The 21,485-nt window shown below is 37.4% G+C and overlaps 1 protein-coding gene across 1 annotated transcript in view; it reads right to left on the bottom strand.

Moving 5' to 3' along the window:
- The window catches only part of cacna1db (calcium channel, voltage-dependent, L type, alpha 1D subunit, b), an 82,349-nt gene that overhangs the window by 59,919 nt on the left and 945 nt on the right, over nt 1-21,485 (bottom strand). The window contains exons 2-7 of the mRNA XM_081348116.1: nt 16,071-16,210; nt 10,828-10,970; nt 8,651-8,803; nt 6,571-6,767; nt 3,094-3,197; nt 2,822-2,991 (exon numbers count right to left, since the gene is read on the bottom strand). Of these exons, the coding sequence (XP_081204242.1) occupies nt 2,822-2,991; nt 3,094-3,197; nt 6,571-6,767; nt 8,651-8,803; nt 10,828-10,970; nt 16,071-16,135 (832 nt within the window). The 5' untranslated portion in view covers nt 16,136-16,210. The remainder of the gene's footprint in view (nt 1-2,821; nt 2,992-3,093; nt 3,198-6,570; nt 6,768-8,650; nt 8,804-10,827; nt 10,971-16,070; nt 16,211-21,485) is intronic.

Below are 21,485 nucleotides of genomic sequence, written 5' to 3'. Positions count from 1 at the left end.
TAACAACAAATACACCATAAATGTTGCTCGAGGTCTTTGGGGTTTGATCTCGGCATGACCTGTCCACCTTATTTTTAAAGATTTGTCACTTAGACATTTGCAACTTAATTGTGTGAGCCGTCCTGTGTCATTCACTTCCAGTTATTTGACCAAAGCAGTCCGTTATGCTCCGTTATATTTATTTTATCATCATAATCATAAACATAGTAGTTTGTAATGCAAATAGTTTTACCATTTACTGCACTTTTATTCTTCAAGTTTTTTACCAGAAATCTTGCGTATTCAAAGAAAATAACTTTACGCATTGCAAACTAAGGTGGATAGGTTATACATGCTGAAAATGGCTAATTGTGACAAAAAATGATGTATATATATATATATATATATTAGGGCTGTCAAAAGATTAATCGCGATTAATCGCATCCAAAATAAAAGTTTGTGTTTACATAATATATGTGTGTGTACTGTGTATAATTATTTTGTATATATAAATACACACACATGCATGTATATATTTAAGAAATATTTGCATACATATACTGTATATATTTATATATTATTTATATTATATATAAATATTTTTTTATATATATATAAATTACACATTTTTCTTAAATATATCCAAGCATGTGTGTGTATTTATATATACAAATTTAATTATACACAGTACACACACATATATTATTTACACAAAAACTTTTATTTTGGATGCGATTAATCGCGATTAATATTTTGACAGCCCTAATATATATATATATATATATATATATATATATATATATATATATATATATATATGAAAGGTACAAGTTTGATGAAGCATGCTCAGATGCAAAAGGTGAGAAACAAGAAATGTAACTACATTTAATGCGAATAGACTAACAAATACAGTTAAACAACAAACACAAAACTTACAGGATAATTTGTGCTTTATCTCTTGTCAATATATTCAATGCATTGTTGTTTTCATTGAATATGTTGTTATGCATATGACATGTCGGTCACAGTCAAACACACACACACACACACACACAGACGCAGATTTACCCTGAGTCTCAGTGGACTGACTGAACCAGCCCGAGTTTCCCTCGCTCTTCCCGTGGGACAGATCGCCCAGCGTCACCCCTTCAGTTCACATGCATTCAAACAGAGAACAGCTATGAGCATCTACTGCACAAACACTCAGCAGACAGACAGACAGAGAGACAGACAGACAGACAGAGAGACAGACAGACAGAGAGAAGAGAGAGAGACAGGAGGGACACAGAAAGCATAATAAAGCAAAGCTAAAGAGAAAGCTACAATCACACCTTCACTACACAGCAGAGCTACAAATACATTCACTAATGCACAGTGCATACTAAAGAGGTTGCAAATAATTACTATTAATTATCAAAAGTCCATTCTTTAAAAATTTGGGTGGTAGATTTTTCATTATGGGGTTTTTGATCCATCAGTAAAACTCTTTTTAGATTTAACAAGCATATTTAGATGCGTGCGTTCGGCCTTAAAGTGACAGAAGCCTAATAAACCTGATGCTGTCCGTCATTAATGCTATTTACACAACAAAAGAAAAAGAGAAAGTCATGCAATGCTCTTGACAGAATAAGTTTAATAGCTTTAATAAGGGTTAATCTATTTTTAATTTATACAAATATGTAAATACTGTACGCCTGCTTGAAAGAATGAAGAATGTTGGGTGCAAGTTGTTATAAAGAATGCATTTATCATTGATTAAAAAGAAGAGCGTGTTCTTGTTTCTTTATGAGAAGTGGCTTTATTTAATTAATTAAAGATTAATTGAAGATAAAAAAAGACATGTTATGTCACAGGATTTAAATCTGTGTCTGTATTGCATGTTCAAACTTTAATATAGTTCATATTAACAGGTTAACAGATGTTTTATCCAGGAGTATATAATGAGTTTGGAAATTGATAAAAATGTTTAATTGATGCATTACAATTTAACTAAACCCATTCGATTTTAAAATCTTATAATATTTAGCTGACTAAAACTACTCTAAAACTAAAAAAATCTATGACTAAAATATTGATTTATTTATTTTAATTAAATGTTTATTTACGTAGTTATTTATTTTTATATAATTTGATTTCAACTGTATTCATTTATTTTGATTTCAACTGTATTAATTTAGTATTTATATACTGTATTCATTTTTAATTAAATACAATTTCAATTATTTATTCTACATATTTTAATCTAATGTATTAATTATTTATGTATTTATTTAAATAAAATTATATTTATTTTAATAAAATGTATTTATTTAGATAGTTATTTTATTTATTTAATTATTTTAAATTGCACTGCCTTGCAGCCCCGAAACCTTGTATTGCAACAATCTCTTATTTGCTGTCATTTATTTGTTCTCTAAACATTGGTATGAAATAAAAACAGCACACAGGTCGACTGCTTGAATGAACACACGCAGGTGCTGTGAGTCCTCGTCTTGTGTTTTGCGTCAGCCAATTCCTGATAAAATTCAAGTTTCAGCTTTGTCCAAGCCTAAAATTCATTACTGTGTCCCACAATCCACTTACTGACTCATACTGTGTTTGCACTGACCTAAACTAGCATTGCTCACACAACACAGGGCTGGTTTTGATGGGTGGATGCATGAACTGAACGCTTAAATCTGACAAACATGGAATTGTTGTCAACATTATCGATTTGATTCCAGTATGATCTTTGGATAGAACTGTTATTAATGTGTGCAAATGACCGTGTGCGTTTGACCGTGTGTCTGTCTGTCGGTCTGTGCCTTTCAACAGATAAAAAAACGAGTCGCGTTTGACGTACGGTTGCGTTTGGCCTCCTGATCTCCCTCCTCATCATTGTCAGGGTCGATGTCCTCAGCTTGTGTGATCCAATCCAGATATCCCTTCAGATCCTCTTCAAGCTGCTGTTTCTCACGCAGTTTCTGGAAATCTCCACGAGCCTTGGCCTTCTCGCGCTCCTTAGAGAACTCGCTGCGGTGGACACACACAGACAAACTCATGCCATTTTTAAAGCCGTATCTATTGAAATGTGAAGTACAGTGATTGTGGACAGCATTTTATAAAATCACTCACCCACTGAGAACTCCCAGTACTAGATTGAGGACAAAGAAGGAGCCGAAAATGACCAGACTGACAAAATAGACCCAAGGCAACTCAAAACCCATGGCGTCATTCATCTGAAACACACAACATCTCTCACATTAACTAACGCTACCAAATCCGGCAACAAAACTGGCCAATTCTGTCTGAGTTTCCTATTAAGCACTCATAGTCATTAATACATAGAGGCAGGAAGAAGTACTTTAGAAACCAGCCTTTATTAGTTATTATTGCAGAGATGGGGTTTGGGGCTGGGTCTGTGGGACTGTTTCTGGGGATTCACTTTTTATTTTACTTACCTTTTGTCTTCTGCATTCTCCTTACCATTGTCTCCTGTTCTTCCCTCAGAAACAGTCCCACGGACCCAGCCCCAAACCCCATCTCTTAATAATTAATAAAGGCTGGTTTCTAAAGTACTTCTTCCTGCCTCTATGTATTAATGCTCATGGGTGGCCGTAATGGGTTCCATTCAGACCTTAACATTAAGTATTTCACTGTTATGTGTCAATAAGATTCAACAAGACATTTTCACCTGGCTATACCCAATGTTTAGATCTGTTGTGGTATTTATGCAAAGTAGCACATACGTAATTAGATTATGCACCGTTTGTCCATGTTAACAAACAATTAAGTAATCAACTCAGTAATTTTCATGGTGATATCTAAAGGTTAAAATTTTTACCCTATTCACTTAAGAAAAAGAATGAATAGACTATATTTGGGTCTTTTTCGAAACTTTCCCCTAATGGGATTCTTCTGGGCTTTTTTTTTCCTTACTCAGGACATATGGAGGATACAAAATCAGTTGAGTTTGCTTCTGTTGCAATTTGTTCAAGGTTGACCCCCATTTTGGCTTAAAATGACTGGACTATCAACTCTACTGCTAATCATATACACTGAAACCTTATCTAAATTAACTGTTTTTATTCAAGTAAAAATATTATTTAATAATATTGCTGAGTCAACCTAAATACATTGATTTATTCCAACAAAATTGGTAATTGTTACCAAAATTGGTTAAAAAAAAGAACATTATGGCTTAAATTAAGTAAAAAATAGCTCTTTAAGTTAACAATTGCAGGTTACTACTTTCTGCAGTCTATAAAAGAAGATGTGAGAAGTGAATTAAACTGAATATTCACAATAAAGACATACAGGCAGCACTTTACAGTAAGGTTGAATACATTAACATCAGTTCATTTAGTATATTTATACAGTACTAAAGTTGCTAACGTTAACATGTACTTTATACAACATACAGCTTTATTTGTAAAGTGTTACTGACATAATTGTATATAATGAACTTCCACTGACCAGCAAATGGACTTTAAAGTATTTTTGTTGTTGTTGTTGTTGTTGTTGTTGCATTATTTAGAGCAGTATTTAATATTTAAGTATTGATTATGATTTGTATGAAAATCATATTTAGGTCATGTCTGTTAGTTATTTGCGAACTAAACATGTATGAAAGTCTTGATTGTGGACATAGTGGTTCATCAGCGCTGTGAGACGCCAGTCCAGCTGCGAATGGGGTTCTGGCGATCTTTTACAAGTACTCAGTACTTACAACTTTTACAAGAATAATATTTTCTTAGGATATCTGTACTTTTATTCAAGTGTACTTGATTTGTGTTTTTTCTCCACCACTAATAAACAGAGGCTGAGGTTTTCCTGAGGTCTCAATTTTGCCCGTCTTCTGTCTTCAGTCTTAGAGGGTCAATCTCATTAGCATCTATTGAGCTCTGTGTGTGTGTGTGTGTGCGTGTGTGTGTGTGTGTGTGTGTGTGTGAGTGTGTGTGTCATGGAAAAGTGCTTAGAGCGGAAGTGGACATGACCTGCAGGAAAGAGGAACATCAGGAGCCGCGTTTCCATTACAGATTTACGCAAAACTTTTGCGCTATTTTCTAAACGTCGATAAAAAACTATTGTGAAATGACGGCATTTCCTTTAAAGGATTAGTTCACTTTCAAAAAATTTTTTGCTGATAATTTACTCACCCTGATGTCATCCAAGATATCCATGTCTTTCTTTCTTCATTTGAAAAGAAATTAAGGTTTTTGAGGAAAACATTCCAGGATTTTTCTACACAGAATGGACTTCAATGGCAAGCAACTATATCAATGTTCAAAGAAGGTTCAAATGTCCGTCTCAATGCAGCTTCAAAGTCTAGACACGATTCCAGTCGAGAAATAAGAGTCTTATCTAGCGAAATGATCAGTCATTTTCTAAAAAAAAAAAAAAATATATATATATAATTTTTAACCACAAATACCCGTCTTGTACCATCTCTGAGATGCGCCACGTAATACGTCATCACGTTGGAAAGGTCACAAAAATAAAATAAAAAAAATTATATTAATAAATTAAAACAAAGATATCGGACGATTTTGAAGTTGGAGGAGAAAATGTGATGACATTTTTCGCCCTTCCCTTCCTTTTTGAACCGGAGTACACAGACAAATAACTTAGATAGATGACGTGACGCGTGACCTGTCCAACGTGATGACGCAATGCGTGGCGCATCCCAGAGATGGTACACGACGAGCATTTGTTGTTAAAAAGCATATTTTTTTTTTTTCTTTTTTTTAAATGACCGATCGTTTCACTGGATAAGACTCTTATTTCTCGACTGGAATCGTGTCGAGACTTTGAAGCTGCACTGAGACGGACATTTGAACCTTCTTTGAACATTGGTATAGTTGGTTGCCATTGAAGTCCATTCTGTGTAGAAAAATCCTTGAATGTTTTTCTCAAAAACCTTACATTTCTTTTCAAATGAAGAAATATCGGGGTGAGTAAATTATCAGCAAAAATATTTTTGAAAGTGAACTAATCCTTTGAATGTTATGCGACTAAAACATCATTTTTTTCCTCTCACTATAAGTCGTTCCAAAAATCATGGCGACAGATGTAGGTAGGTTTATGTATATCGCAGCCGCCGCACTAGCCATTATTATTAACCAAAGGAGACGTAGACGTGTTTTCAAAGCATTAATATCAAGGAAAGACCCTTATACTGAGAGCGGCTCATGTGAGTGTTTCTCCCTCCTTCTGCTTCAAGATCTTGAGGAATTGTGGCATTTCTTTGTTGTTAATAATCCAGTATTCCCGTGATACTTTTGTCTTTTATGAGTTTAATAAAGAACTCTGTCCAAACATACCGCGTCATCTTTAAAGACTGATCGACAGTTATGTACGTCAGATGACCTGTAAATGCACAAAATCTGTTTCTGTTGCAGTTTTGCGAAATATTACTTTTTCGAATTGCCTGTAAAACCACCTCATGTGAGCACAATTTTGTTTTTTTGCGACATATGGGAGTTTTTGCAAAATGTACGTGTTTCCATTGGGCGAATTTTCAATTCTTAATTTCAATTTGCGCAGTTTGAAGGGTAATGGAAACACGGCCAGTGATATACTACTATTGGTTGAATTCAGTGCAAGTCTCACCCAGTACAGCACATCCGTCCAGCCCTCCATGGTGATACACTGGAACACAGTCAACATGGCAAACAAGAAGTTATCAAAGTTTGTGATGCCGTTGTTGGGCCCATGCCAGCCGTCCCGACACACGGTGCCATTGACAGGGCAGTGACGGCCATGACCTGAAAGAGAACAGGGAGCGGGATCCTCTTCTGCTAATGTACCTGTGTGGAGAGAAACATGAGGCTCATTCTCAGGAAAAGCTGCCATTTTTACTGTGTGTATGAACATACTAGTCAGGATATCTTTGTAAGGATAGTTTACCCAAAAATGAAAATTAGCCCATGATTTACTCACCCTGAAGTCATCCTAGGTGTATATGACATTCTTCTTTCAGACGAATACAATCATATAATATATAATTTTTATTAAAAAATGTCCTGGCTCTAATGGCAGTGAATGGCCGTTTCTGTTTTGAAGTCCATAAAAGTGCATCTATCCATGATAAAAGTGCATTTAAGTGCATCTATCCATGATAAAAGTGCATTTAAGTGCATCTATCCATGATAAAAGTGCATCTATCCATGATAAAAGTGTATCTATCCATCATAAAAGTGCATCTATCCATCATAAAAGCGCAACTATCCATGATAAAAGTACATCTATCCATCATAAAAGTGCATCTATCCATGATAAAAGTGCATCTATCCATAATAAAAGTGCATTTAAGTGAATCTATTCATCATAAAAGTGCATCTATCGATTATAAAAGTGCATCTATCCATCAAAAAAGTGCATCTATCCATCATAAAAGTGCATCTATCCATAATAAAAGTGCATCTATCCATCAAAAAAGTGCATCTATCCATCATAAAAGTGCATCTATCCATCATAAAAGTGCATCTATCCATCAAAAAAGTGCATCTATCCATCATAAAAGTGCATCTATCCATAATAAAAGTGCATCTATCCATAATAAAAGTGCATCTATCCATCATAAAAGTGAATCTATCCATCATAAAAGTGCATCTATCCATAATAAAAGTGCATCTGTCCATCATAAAAGTGCATCTGTCCATAATAAAAGTGCATCTATCCATCATAAAAGAACATCTATCCATCATAAAAGTGCATCTATCCATAATAAAAGTGCATCTATCCATCATAAAAGAACATCTATCCATCATAAAAGTGCATCTATCCATCATAAAAGTGCATCTGTCCATCATAAAAGTGCATCTGTCCATCATAAAAGTGCATCTATCCATAATAAAAGTGCATCTGTCCATCATAAAAGTGCATCTATCCATAATAAAAGTGCATCTATCCAGCATAAAAGTGAATCTACCCATCATAAAAGTGCATCTATCCATAATAAAAGTGCATCTGTCCATCATAAAAGTGCATCTATCCATAATAAAAGTGCATCTGTCCATCATAAAAGTGCATCTATCCATCATAAAAGTGCATCTATCCATAATAAAAGTGCATCTGTCCATCATAAAAGTGCATCTATCCATAATAAAAGTGCATCTATCCAGCATAAAAGTGAATCTATCCATCATAAAAGTGCATCTATCCATAATAAAAGTGCATCTGTCCATCATAAAAGTGCATCTGTCCATCATAAAAGTACATCTATCCATCATAAAAGTGCATCTATCCATGATAAAAGTGCATTTAAGTGCATCTATCCATCATAAAAGTGCATCTATCCATCATAAAAGTGCATTTAAGTGCATCTATCCATCATAATCTATCCATAATAAAAGTGCATCTATCCATGATAAAAGTGCATCTATCCATCTATCCATCACTTTTATGATGAACAGATGCACTTTCATGGACTTCAAAACAGAAACAGCCATTCACTCCCATTATAAAGCTTGGAAGAGCCAGGACATTTTTTAATATAACTCTGATTGTGTTCGTCTGAAAGAAGAATGTCATATACACCTAGGATGACTTCAGGGTGAGTAAATCATGGCCTAATTTTCATTTTTGGGTGAACTATCCCTTTAAGATACATTATGATGTGTGTACTCAATTTTAGAAAGAGAGCTTTTATTGTTTGTAAATAATCTAATGAATGTGAGAACACACTGACGCGAGCCATTTAGATAGCAGGTGGAGTGCATCTTCCCGATGAACAGCTCCAGACCGATGATGGCGTAGATGATGATGACGAAGAGTACGAGCAGAGCGATGTGAAGCAGAGGAACCATGGCTTTAATTATGGAGTTCAGCACCACCTGTAAGCCTACACACACACACACACGCACACGCACACACACACACACACACGCGCGCACACACACACACACACACACACACACAAAAAACCTTATGAAAAAAAGTGTGCTTAATTTTGCACTGGTAGTGTACTTCAAAATGTGTAATCTAAATTAGAAGATTTGATTAGTATATTTGCATCTAAAATGTATAAAATTAATGAAATAAAAGGCCACTTAAGTGTACTTTTACAACATTTTTTTGCCATCATAGAGGTCAGGGCCGGTGCTAGCCATTTGGGTGCCCTAGGCACAAATGCTTGGTGGTACCCCCTCCCCCCCTCCCCCCGCGCGACACGAATGGACCAATTCTACAAATAAATAAATCTCCAGTTAACTGGCAGAGCAGGGCCGGTGCTAGCCATTTGGGTGCCCTAGGCACAAATGCTTGGTGGTACCCCCTCCCCCCCTCCCCCCGCGCGACACGAATGGACCAATTCTACAAATAAATAAATCTCCAGTTAACTGGCAGAGCATTCATTTCGTTCGTTTTTTAAATAAGATACTAGCGCTGAAATGTGTTTTTTTAAATCAAGTGCTCGTTGCCGCCGCGATCAGTGGCACTACGGATACAGAGTTTTCTCGCGTGGCTCGCGCACACACCGCACTGTTTTCACTCGACGCGCGCTTCAATCGCAACGCAACGGATTGAAGCGCGCGTCGAGTGAAAACAACTTGCGAATACTCTCTATTCATTCTGTTGAAATCACAAAACATAATGCAAACGTTTGCTTGTCCCTGCTACAACCACTGATGAACATAATCGTTTTGATGAGAGAAAAAAAATTATATGAGGAAAAAAAACCCATACAAGGTCGGATTCGAACCCTCACCCTCTGACACGGCTGGCGAAAGCTCTACCACTGGACCATTGAGATACACGTTAATTCAGTTAGTCAGTTTAAATAGATTGCTGGACATCGTAATGTTATTTGCGTCCATCGTCATTGAATTTTGAAATCAGATAGAGCCGGCCAGAGCGCTGCATAATAAGTAGCCATGCCGGCTTATTCAGTGGAAATACACACCGACAATGACACGCCCCTACTGCGTGCTAGAATCTCCGAAAAACAAGCCGATTTCAAAATCAAAATGTACGCTTTTAAATATACCAATACTGCTATCTCAAACATGCAGAGGCTTCTTCGTGATCTCAACTAACAGATTCTGCAAAAAAACGAAAATCACAAAAAAAAAAAACAAAAAAAAAAACGCTTTTTTTTCGCGACCCAGATTTTTTGGTGCCCCCCCAAGCACTTGGTGCCCTACGCGCAGCGCGTGATGTGCGTGTGCGGAGCGCCGGCCCTGATAGAGGTCATGAAACTGTCCTAAATGTTCAATTTCATGTTTCTTAACACACTTAAGTACACTTTTAAAAAGTGCACTTTGTAATAATGTCAAATTAAAAGTTTCACCTAGAAGTACATTTTAATCATTATGTTTTAATAATCTTTTGTCATGCTTAGACATATTATCTATATTCTATATTTTCTTAGTACACTTTTCTATGTGTTGACTAACATATTAAATCAGATAAAGCACTTGATTATAATTAACTGTAGTGTATTTGATATTACATTTATATAGTGTATAAAGTATATTTAAGTACATGACATACATTAATGTGCATTTTAGTTTACCATAAATGCTTGTCAGTACATTCGACAATACACTTTAACCATATTTCAGTGACATTAGAAATAATTATGAAATTACATAAGAAGATAAAAGTCCAACTTAAGTTTAAATAATTGCATTTAAAATAAATTTAAACTATAATACAGTTTCATTTAATTGTAACTAACACGTAATTAAAATTCCCAAAACATTATATTTAGTTCGCACTCAAGTATATACTTTTAAAATGTATTTTTTAAAAGTCTGCTAAAGTGTACTTCTTTTTCACAGGGACGCACGAGCAGCTGAGTGTGTTATTATCAGCATGTTATTAGGCTGTTCTGTCAGTGAATGCTGGGTAAAGATGTGGACGCACTTGGTACTCCTGAGACCAGACGAAGGGGCCGCAGAACTCTGAACGCTCGTAAAGCCTTGACATCGAAGCCGCCCGGCTTTCCACCTGTCTGCCCGCTGACATCTCGATCTTTGGTTATCAGCTCCAGCACAACACTGAAGAGACTATGAACACACACACACACACACACTCATCAGTATTAATGATTATAACAGTGTTATATGTTAGGTCAGTTTATATCAGCAAATAATCTAAAACAATTTGGTACAGAAACAATTTTCACTCAGAAATTGAAAGTAAATTTCACAAATAATTACAAAGAAATGGCAAGTAACACATTGGCCCTATCTTGAACCCAGCGCAACTGACTTTGTACAGCGACGCATGTATCATTCCTATTTTGCACCCGATACACAGCGGACTTTTCCCTCCACAGACGCACGTCGGTAAATTAGGGAATGAACTTGCGCTCCTGGGGGCGGTTCAGCGAAAAAAGGAGGCGTGTTCCGGCGCAAACGTTCTCTGATGCTATTTTGCAGTTCCAGAAAACAATTCCGACCAGGAGAAACCTCGTCTAAAGTCAGTGGCGCGTTCAGATGCTATTTTAAAGGCGCATGCTTGGCCATAATGTAGCGTGTGCACAACACACACACACACTTTGCTTCTCTCATCTACACAGACGCAGCAGTTGCCATTTTTGCAAACCATACATAATCACAAGGAAAAATATTTCACATGAGGGAAATCATTGTGGTGTCCATGAAGATGTGAAAAAATAGTCATAAATCTAGCTTACACATTTACCTAAATGATCATACACCTGTTTAACCGAAGCTAATTTGGGTGTGTTTCTCCATCCCCAATGTCACTTCTCTGTGTTTTACGGCCCTGACAAGAACGTCGGTCTCCTCGGCTGTGAACCGCTCCTGGCAAATCTGCCGTTATAATAGCAATCCGCCATGGAACAAGCACGCCTGCTCTTAAAGGGAATGTGAGATGTCGCTCTGATTGGTTTATTTCACGTTACGCCCAAACCACACCTATGAGTAATGAAGCGACTTCAGACCAACACATTTTAGATTTGCGTCGGGCGCAAGAGTCATTTATCCCGCCGGTATAATAGGGAATATTATTAGGGAATAAAAAAAAATGGTTTCTCTATATGACATCACTGTATATGACATCATTATTAGGAGTTTACTGTGTGTGTTCTTAATCATGTGCAAGTAGATATAGACAAAAGAGAATCTGTTGATGAACCTGCATCAAAGTTCCAGTACAAACTACTAACAAGGTGAACTCTGCACAGATGGTTATGGTGGTTAAGTGAGATGAAAAGCAATATTCAAGAAGTTTAGGAAAGTTACACCATATCGTAATGAATTTCATGGCACTGAAAAAAAATGCTTGTGTTGACAAGTGTGAAAGCTATAGTGATGACAAAGACACAAGCTAAAGGCAGTGCACCATTACAAATAACTCGAGACATAATGGGCCTAGTTTGGGAGAAATAAAACTTACATATGTGGCGTCAACAACTACATTCATCTAAACTTGTCCAGTTAAGCCTGGAATGCATCTCAAACCACCTCCTGAAATGGTTTAGGTGATCAGATTTAAATTCGTCTCGAACTTGTTTCAGAGGGCATTTTTCTTAGTGACCAGGTGTTAATAGGCCCAATGTCAAGCCAGGTGGGTTTTCTCTTTTTCTTATTTCATGGATCTGAATGAAATGACACTCATCTTGCGCCAGGGCTAGAGGACGCCACAGATAAGATTCAGCGTGATCCCTAAGGATCCGGCATCTACCATGACCTCTAACCTCTGAGTTAATCACATTAAATCAGGTCATAGATCATAGATCAGACATTTAATCAGGTTGTAAGCCCTTGTGAACAGTTGCCAGCTTTGTGCCAAAATCCTTGGCATATTTACTAAAATCCTTTGAACAATTACTAGCTGACATGAGCTTCTTCCAACAGAGCTGTTTAATCATGAAGTCGATTTGTAGACCAACCCAAAATACCAATTCGCCATCATTAAAACATCATTAAACATGCATTTGAGCACCACATTTGATGCTAAACACAAAAGCTAGCACTTTTAGGTGAGAACTGATGTTTACCATATTTGATGTGTTTTATGAATGTGCTTTGAGCAAGATTTTTCTTACAAGTAAAAGCCTAGATTAAACCTGTTCATCAGATTAAGTTAACATGTCTCTTCATTAGATGTTGATTAACTGCTTGGTTCATATGGATTACTTTTACAAAGTCTTTATGAACTTTTTAATTCTTAAATTTGGTTGCATGGAAAAATTAGAAGAGAATATAAAACAAAAATCTTAATTTGCAAAAGTCTTGTGGGTTTGAGTAATTGATAAACTACTGTACATAACTGATGACAAAAATAAGAAAAAAGTCATTTAAATAAAATATGCGTATGTGATGCATAACACAAAAGCTTTTGGGAATGCCCATTTACTGGTTTTTACTATAAATTATAAGATTGCTCATATATTTATTAACAAATAAACAATTTTAACAATAATTTACTTGTTAAATAGTATGTAACATTGTGGCTGTATAAAGCGCACAATGACGAAGGAGATCAACACAAACAGTCTTTAATGAATAAATCCAAAACGTAACGTGCAGGAGATCGGCAGGACTACAGAATAGCAAAACCACATGAACATAAATGAGACTGAACACTGAACAAAAGTAACTAAGAAAAAATGATAACACAGGGAGACTAATCAAAGGAACTGGGATCAGGTGTAACTAATTAGAAACTATGACAACAGATGAGTAGCCTACACTAGGACTAAACCAAACAAAGACAATGAAAACTAAGACTAGACAGAACAAGAATGTGACACAGTGTTGCCAGATTGGAAATGTCCAAGTATCGTACCAGAAGCTCAAAATTATCGTATTTGGAAGAAAATTATCGGACACGAGTCAAACCTGTACAGAATACAGCTATTTATTGACAAACAACTTTTTGAAACGACATGAAAATGACAGACATCCCAACCTGCACAAAGTCATTTCTGGGAGTCAAGAAATCTCCAAGGGGTTCTTCGGTTCTGATTAATTCGGTTCGGGAGTATAGATAAAAGCCCGCCCGCACTTACAATTGATTGGTTGGGTCCTTACATGCGCTTCGTGAGGCACACTAGCACACACACGCAAGGTCTCTCACTCCCTCTCTCTACACGTTCTTCCAGCCGGTAGACGTAGAATCCACAGCTAGATCAATGAAGCCCTATGATTACAACGACCATCATTTAAAGTGTCACACAGTTCTGAAATTATCGTACATTATAGGATTTTTTCCATTATTGATCGTACATCGTACAGAGGTCAAAATTATCGTACAAATACGATAATTATCGTACATCTGGCAACACTGATGTGACAGTATCGTTTTAAACTGTAGACCCTACTTTTCACATCCAAAAAGTTTTACCGTATTTTACCGTAGCATGACATTCTGTGATTTTAGGACTACATTACTTGTTTTGTACATTGTGGAAATTATTCATGATTTCTCATTGCTATGCATTTTGCTATGCTATGAAAAGTCAGCCACTCTTAAAGGTCAAGTTGATGTGTTGAATTCACGAGGGGTGAATGCATCAAGGAAGCTCTTCTCCTTCTCCCTGATTTCCACTAGCCTGACCCGCCACTGCATATGCTCTGCCATTTAACCACAAGGTGGTCTGAAGCGGTTTAGATGGCAAGGCCTTTAACGAAGACACCTCACCATGTGAAAGACAGCTGGCCAGCATCTCCTCAACAGGGGGCATCCTCACTAATCCTCGCTCGCATGAGGAAAAGGTCAATATTTTATGCAACGGGTGGAATAACATTTACGTGTCGGGTGCAGGTGTGGGTGCGGGTCGGACTGCGGGTCCAATAGCCAAGATTATTTCAACTCAATTCGGTGCATTTGACTGCTGCTTTCAAATGGCCTCGTGCTTATTTGTGTTCGCTCTGTCTGAAGACCGTTAAAGGCTTCTAATTACTGCACGATCTGCAGCGCTGAGCGTTATAGCCAATCACGCTGTTATGATCTCAACCAGTGTTCCCCTGTCTTGTGTGTTCCTGGACTTTTATGTTATTTCCTGTCTTGCTCCATGTTTTGCAGTTCTTTGTTACGTTTAAAAGTGCTCTTAGCGATGTCACGCGTTTTTAAGAACAAAACATTTTTTGTCACATACAGCAAACATCTCCTCACTATCCGCTAGCTGCCTGTCCCCTGAACACACTGTAAAAAACGCGGTCTCTGCAGACACCACAGGCTCCACAAACGGCAACAAAAACAAACTGGCCCAGCCTGGACCACGAAACATAACAAACAGTGTTCCAGCCAATAACCGACAAGAATGATTTGGGGGTGGGGTTTGGGGGGTTAGTGCGCGTGCACACGTGGGTGTGGGGAGTGGAGGAGAGAGAAGCATGAAGAGGGAAAGTTAGCTAGAGGAGAGATGTCCTAACAACGACTAACGTTAAAATTTTATATTCTTGAGAATTTTATGAAGACAAAAAAGCTGATGATGTGTAATCCAGGAGCCCTTTAATACACACGGGACCTCCACTTGTGACGTCATGAGCTGTTGTATGTCGGCCAATGAATATTGGCATGAGGTTACAATGCTGATGCTGATGCCATTCCTCATAGCAAACACCAAGACACAGTGTCAAACCCTGCATTTTATTCATATATCACCTGCCATCCATCTTAGCCAGCACATAGGAAGAGTCATGTCACAAACAGCAATCAAATTGCGGAGACAGGTCACAATTTTGCAAGTATGTTCACACACACGTGACTTGCATATTTCGTACAAGACAAAAATAAAAGACACATAAATATAAGATAATAAACCTTTGTCATGCTTTAAAAAAGTACACTTATTTTGATGTGCTGACTAAGCACATGTAAAGCCTCAAAGCCTCATTTAAAGTTAATGTATTTTAAATGTACTAAATTGCAATATCATTAAAAATGTGTAATTACAAACATATTTGAAAACACATAAGTTGAACTAGTTGCATTTAATAAAGGTAAATACATTTTCATTTAATTGTAACTAACATGCAATTTAGTGTCTGAAAACAGTTCACACTTACGTATATTCTTATAAAGTATATTATTCCAGTAATAATGCTAAAGTGCACTTCGTTTTTACAAGGGTAATAGCCCTGTAAAGGAATATAAAACGAAACACAAAGAGTCTGTGACTGTTCACTCACCCAACAATGACGATGACAAAATCCAGCATATTCCACCCGTTTCTCACATAGGAGTTCTGGTGCATCACCAGTCCATAAGCGATGATCTTGAGGAAGGTTTCAATCGTGAAAATGATCAGGAAGGCATATTCTACTGTTTCCTGTGATACACAGAGATAGAACACAGAGATTTTAGTGTCTTGTTCATTTTGTTCGATTATTTGTGGAACAAGAGCATGTGATTTGTAAATTAATATTAACCTGGATTGACCGAAGAGAAAAATCTCAATATGCACAAAATGCTACTTTTGATTTTGTTTAACAAAATGGCAGAACAATGATACAATTTAGTGTTTGTCCAACATGTGTTTTTGGTTTCCCCAATCCTGAAAAAGTACAGCCTTTCTCTTTACCCCTTAATGTGTTTAAACTGTTAGTCCATCATTATATTACAATACACTCATATAAATAAACAACAAATTCAAATCATCACATCAGATTTAAAAAATCCACCACAATATATGTCCTGTTTCCATGTCCATGTCCAGATTCAGATTCAAAACGTGCAAAAAGTCCCAATCTGGCAACCTTGAGCGCTTCCCACAGCCAGTTTATAACTTTGAAATGACAGACGCTGTGCAACATTACTTTACTGTAAGCTATTTTTCTATTTCTAGTGGATGTTTTGCACAATATGTCGTCGTATTCAGTATTGCACAGTGAAGCAGGCTCAGCAAACGTGTTAGGCAGCAATTACAATCTCATGTTTGAGTCCATACTTCCCCATCCAATAAAGGCACAAAAGTCAGGCCCTGGTTTCATGTGAATCCTCGGTTATTGATGCGAATGTTGTCTTTGGCTGCGTCTCAAGCGACAGGATGACAATGGCTAAGCCACAGCACTAAGAATAGCTACAATGACTAGATTAATCCCATTTGAACAATAAAATCTCATTGCTGAACACTGCATGTCTATGTGCAAAACAAATCAGTCATAGGTTTTCACATGCAATACTGCAATATAAGGCACTTTTCCAAACCTGAATGTTGACAATACATTGATCAATTTTACGTCACCCGCCCTTCCTTTGTCTTAAAGCACTTAAGCTCATCAAATACTTCAGGTACGTTCACTCGCTGTGGACTTCAGTTACATAAGGACTGAGTCTGAGGATGAAGACAGACGTCTGATGGCCACAGTGACGCAGTGTCCAGTTTAGTGGACGGCAGATTTAGACTAATGGGTCTATAGTGGTTGTTATGTGCAGTAAAAGCAGTGATGATGCTGTAGTTTATAAAATGGTCATTTGCTGAGTGAGCTCTGTCTTAAAACACACCTGGACCGAAGTAAACTGATCCCAGTGCTTGTTTTGGGATTTCTGAAGCTCAGTTAGACTTCTTGCTTGGCAAAGTTGGATGTGGTTACACAGCGCTGTCATTGGCTTTGCAATTATAGCTTTAAATAGTTAGTTATGGCACAACAAATTCTTATTTGTTTTATAGTGTGTCATAAATATTGAAGCTTGTTTCTATCACTTTTTATCTCACAATTCTGACTTTATAACTCGCAGTTGCGGGTTTATATCTCACAAGTGCGAGTTATAAAGTCAGAATTGTGAGATAAAAGGTTGCAATTACCTTTATTATTTCCATAAGTAACAGACCAATAGCACTAGGACTTTTCACTGTTTGTATCAATTAGCTTATCCATGTTTGTCTGTGCGTCAGTGGTGGTACTCTTTCTGCAGTCATTGAATCATTCATTCAGACAATTTGTTAAAGTCCCCCTGTGGTGATAATCCAGTTTTTAATGTTGTTTATGTGTCTATGTGGTGTTTTTAATACGCTTTAAGACAAACCATGTGTAAATTCATAAGTCGACAGCATTGCTGAGTATTTCCTCCTTAAAACTGCAGTGAACCAAAGACAGTCTCAAAAACACGCTTTGAAATCGCTGGTGTTTCTGACGTCACAAACTACCTTGTAACCAATCAGATCAACGAGTGATCGTCAACCAGTGGATCTCTGAGCTGAGTGAGTGAGTGGAGGCGGGGCTTATTTGCATATTCATAGAACCATGCATACTAAATGAGGCAAGGGTGTCGAGTTACATTCAAGATATTTTAAGGCATGAACATTTTTTTCAAGGAAAAAAATGTAATTGTCATTTTGGTGATCAAAGATGAGTTTTAAGTGATAAAATGATTGACTACAGAGGGACTTTTAACATTTTTTATGTGATGGCCATACAAAAAATAGGGTTGTCCGTGGTTTGAGAATGTGTTGTGGGTGTCAGGGATGAGTGTGAGTTTTGTCCCGGTCCGCCTCTGCTCACAGCATGGCTGATATTTGGAACAACAGTACTCTTAATTACTTGAAACTGTTCATTTCTACCAGCCTTCTTTGGAAAGATGCTGTATATAGATATTGAGGTGTCAAAAACAGGTCAGTTCTCACCACTTCACATGCGGAAACAACACAGCAATGGTGTCTATCCAGACAGCTTTATTTATTCAGTATCAAAAGATCTCACAAATGGATGCTGAAGTTCACTACTCATGCAACAAAAATAACAAATATATTATTATATGTGTATTGTATATACACAAAAAATACACATTTTATTTCTGTAATTACATTTTAATTTAATTAAGTCTGCTACTCTGCTAAAATATCATTTTGAATCGCTTTTTTAATCATAATTTTGTAAGTGGTTTGATCGTTTAACACACTCACAGTAAGGGCAGATGGCATTCGTGTCTGAGATTATGGTATCAGAATACGTCTAAAATGATCTTTACATAAATCAGACTCAAGAGTGTCATTGATAACAAGCCTGTCGCTCTGTCAGCATTGCAGGAACTCATGCAAGCAGACACTGTGAAGTGACTGAGTGTTTTAAGCACTTCTTTTATGGTGTCAAGAATAATTATGAAACAGCATCTTCTCACAGGACAAGGCTGCATGAATCCCATAGATGTAACAATATTGACTTCAAACGTGGAAGCAGAAATCACTAAATTATCCACTACACTCTTAAAAATAAAGGTTTTAAAAAGGTTTTTCTGCTTTTCTTGTTTCACAGCAATGCCATAGAAGAACCATTTTTGTTTCCTTAAAGCACCTTTAATGGAACAGTTCTTAAAGTCCCCCTGTAGTCAATAATTGTATCCCTTAAAACTCATATTTGATCACCAAAATGACATATTTAAACTTTTCCTTGAAAAAAAAAAATTCTTCATGCCTTGAAATATCTTGAATGTAACTTGACACCCTTGCCTCATTTAGTATTCGTGCAAATGCAAATAAGCCCCGCCTCCACTCACTCCTTCAGCTCAGAGATCCACTGGTTGACGATCACACGTTGATCTGATTGGTTACAAGGTAGTTTGTGACGTCAGAAACACCAGCGATTTCAAAGCGTGTTTTTGAGACTGTCTTTGGTTCACTGCTAGCCTGGGTGCCAGCCCGAACCCCGCCCACAACATTGTTTGGTCGGGAAGTTCGGTCTGGACTCGATCCATTGAGGAGTAATTATGCTCGGCTCCCAGAAGGCCGAGCCAATCAAATTGCCAGGGAGGGCTTTAATCGATGATGGACAGATGATCTGCGGTTACGTAATCACCCACGTCACCAAAGTTTATAACAAAGATGACTGCCGCTGGAGAATTGAGATTTCACGAGTTCACACTTACAAATAAGTCAGAAAGAATAAATGCGTATATGAGATTTAATGAGTTCACACAAATAAGTCAGATATGCGTATATGACGTGCTGTCCGAGGTGAGGGGACAGCACGTCATATACCCCCCCCCCCCGGTGTTCCTGGTTGAGAGAGAACAAGCCAAGACAAGAGTGAGGATTCGGGGGGGTGGAGGGATGCTGAAAAACTGTGAAGGAGTGTTAGCTAAGGTGACAGAGTGATTAAGCTTCCTCATGCTGATATAGGGTAACATTAGACATGGTATTGTTTGAGGACAAGTTGATATTGGATTGATTATTTGTACGTGCTCCTCCCGAACTTTGTTTATGAAACATCATGTGTAGATTCCGCCATCGCGTCTGTTATAGAAGATATCCACAGCGCATTCATTTTAAAAGAGGAACAGAGAGCCGCGACATTTTGTTGGTTGAAAATACGAATGAAGAACATGCGTCATTTACTCCGTTGCTCTGATTGGTTGTAGGTCTATCCAATTGAGTGCAGAGTTTTGTTTTTTTTTCTGGCTAGGTTGAGACACGCCCCATAATCAAAGTCCAATGAAGCAGTATCAGACTCACATTCTGACTAGAATATGAGTATGACGAAGTCAGGCTAGTTCACTGCAGTTTTAAGGAAAAAAAATATTCAGCAATGCTGTCGACTTATGAATTTACACATGGTTTTTCTTAAAGCATATTAAAAACACCACATAGACAAATAAACAACATTAAAAGCTGGATTTTCACCACTGGGGGACTTTAACATTGAAAAATAACCTTAAAAATGTCTTTATACATTAGCATTAGCTTTTTGTCCAATTTAAATGTGACATTCAAAGAAACTTAATTCATTACATATGCTGTTCATGCAGAATGATCTGAACAACTGATTCTCATTCCTGCACTGATTTTATACCCTCCATCGGCTTGCAAACATGCACGGGAAAGCATTGGCAGCGGATGCAACTTTACTATGGAACTGCTTGCTATCCTGGAGATTTTTCAGTAAAAAGGATCAGAACACTTTCATAGTCGCGTGTGAACACTCTTTGATGCTTTACTACACAATGAAGCGAGTCGTAATGCACTGGATTCACCCACGCAAATATTCTTCATTCTACTAAAGAAAATCTGTCGCACAGGTTTGGAATGACATGAGGGTGAGTAACTAACAACTGCACTTTCATTTACCAATCAAACACTGCAATACGAATGCATGTAATCGAACAGCTGGTCGACTGAGATAAGGGCTGTAGTGTGAGAAAGAGAGAGACAGTGGATAGAGAGATGAGAGTGAGTGAAGTTATAATCCTCCTATGATCCTCTTTTCCCAGCCCTCCACCCTCCCGGGTTACAGATGGACGCGTGTCACTCAGAGGAATATAAATATATACAGCTTATACACAACCACTCTTACTACAGTTCACCAGTGTTTGTATAAAGGGCTTTCCCACAGGCTTGTGTGCAATCGAGAATATAGGTTTGTAGGCTGGAAATGATCGATGCGCACGCATGAGTGAGTGTAATGAAAATGCAGAGAGAGAGAGAAAGGTTAAACACTGGTGTCACTGACTCGACTGAAGTTAATCTTACTGGACAAGCCCAATGCTCAAAGCCCTGAAGCTCAGAGAAGCAAAACTCACTCTGCATTTACAAGAAAAACACTATAGGCCTGGTGTCACGATAACCAGACTGCATGAATCCCAGGACATTAGACACTTGAGTTTGTGTGCTT

This window comes from Scardinius erythrophthalmus, assembly GCF_964197995.2.
Source record: "Scardinius erythrophthalmus genome assembly, chromosome: 20".
Classification (NCBI taxonomy): domain Eukaryota; kingdom Metazoa; phylum Chordata; class Actinopteri; order Cypriniformes; family Leuciscidae; genus Scardinius; species Scardinius erythrophthalmus.
This window is presented reverse-complemented; position numbering and strand designations above follow the sequence as displayed.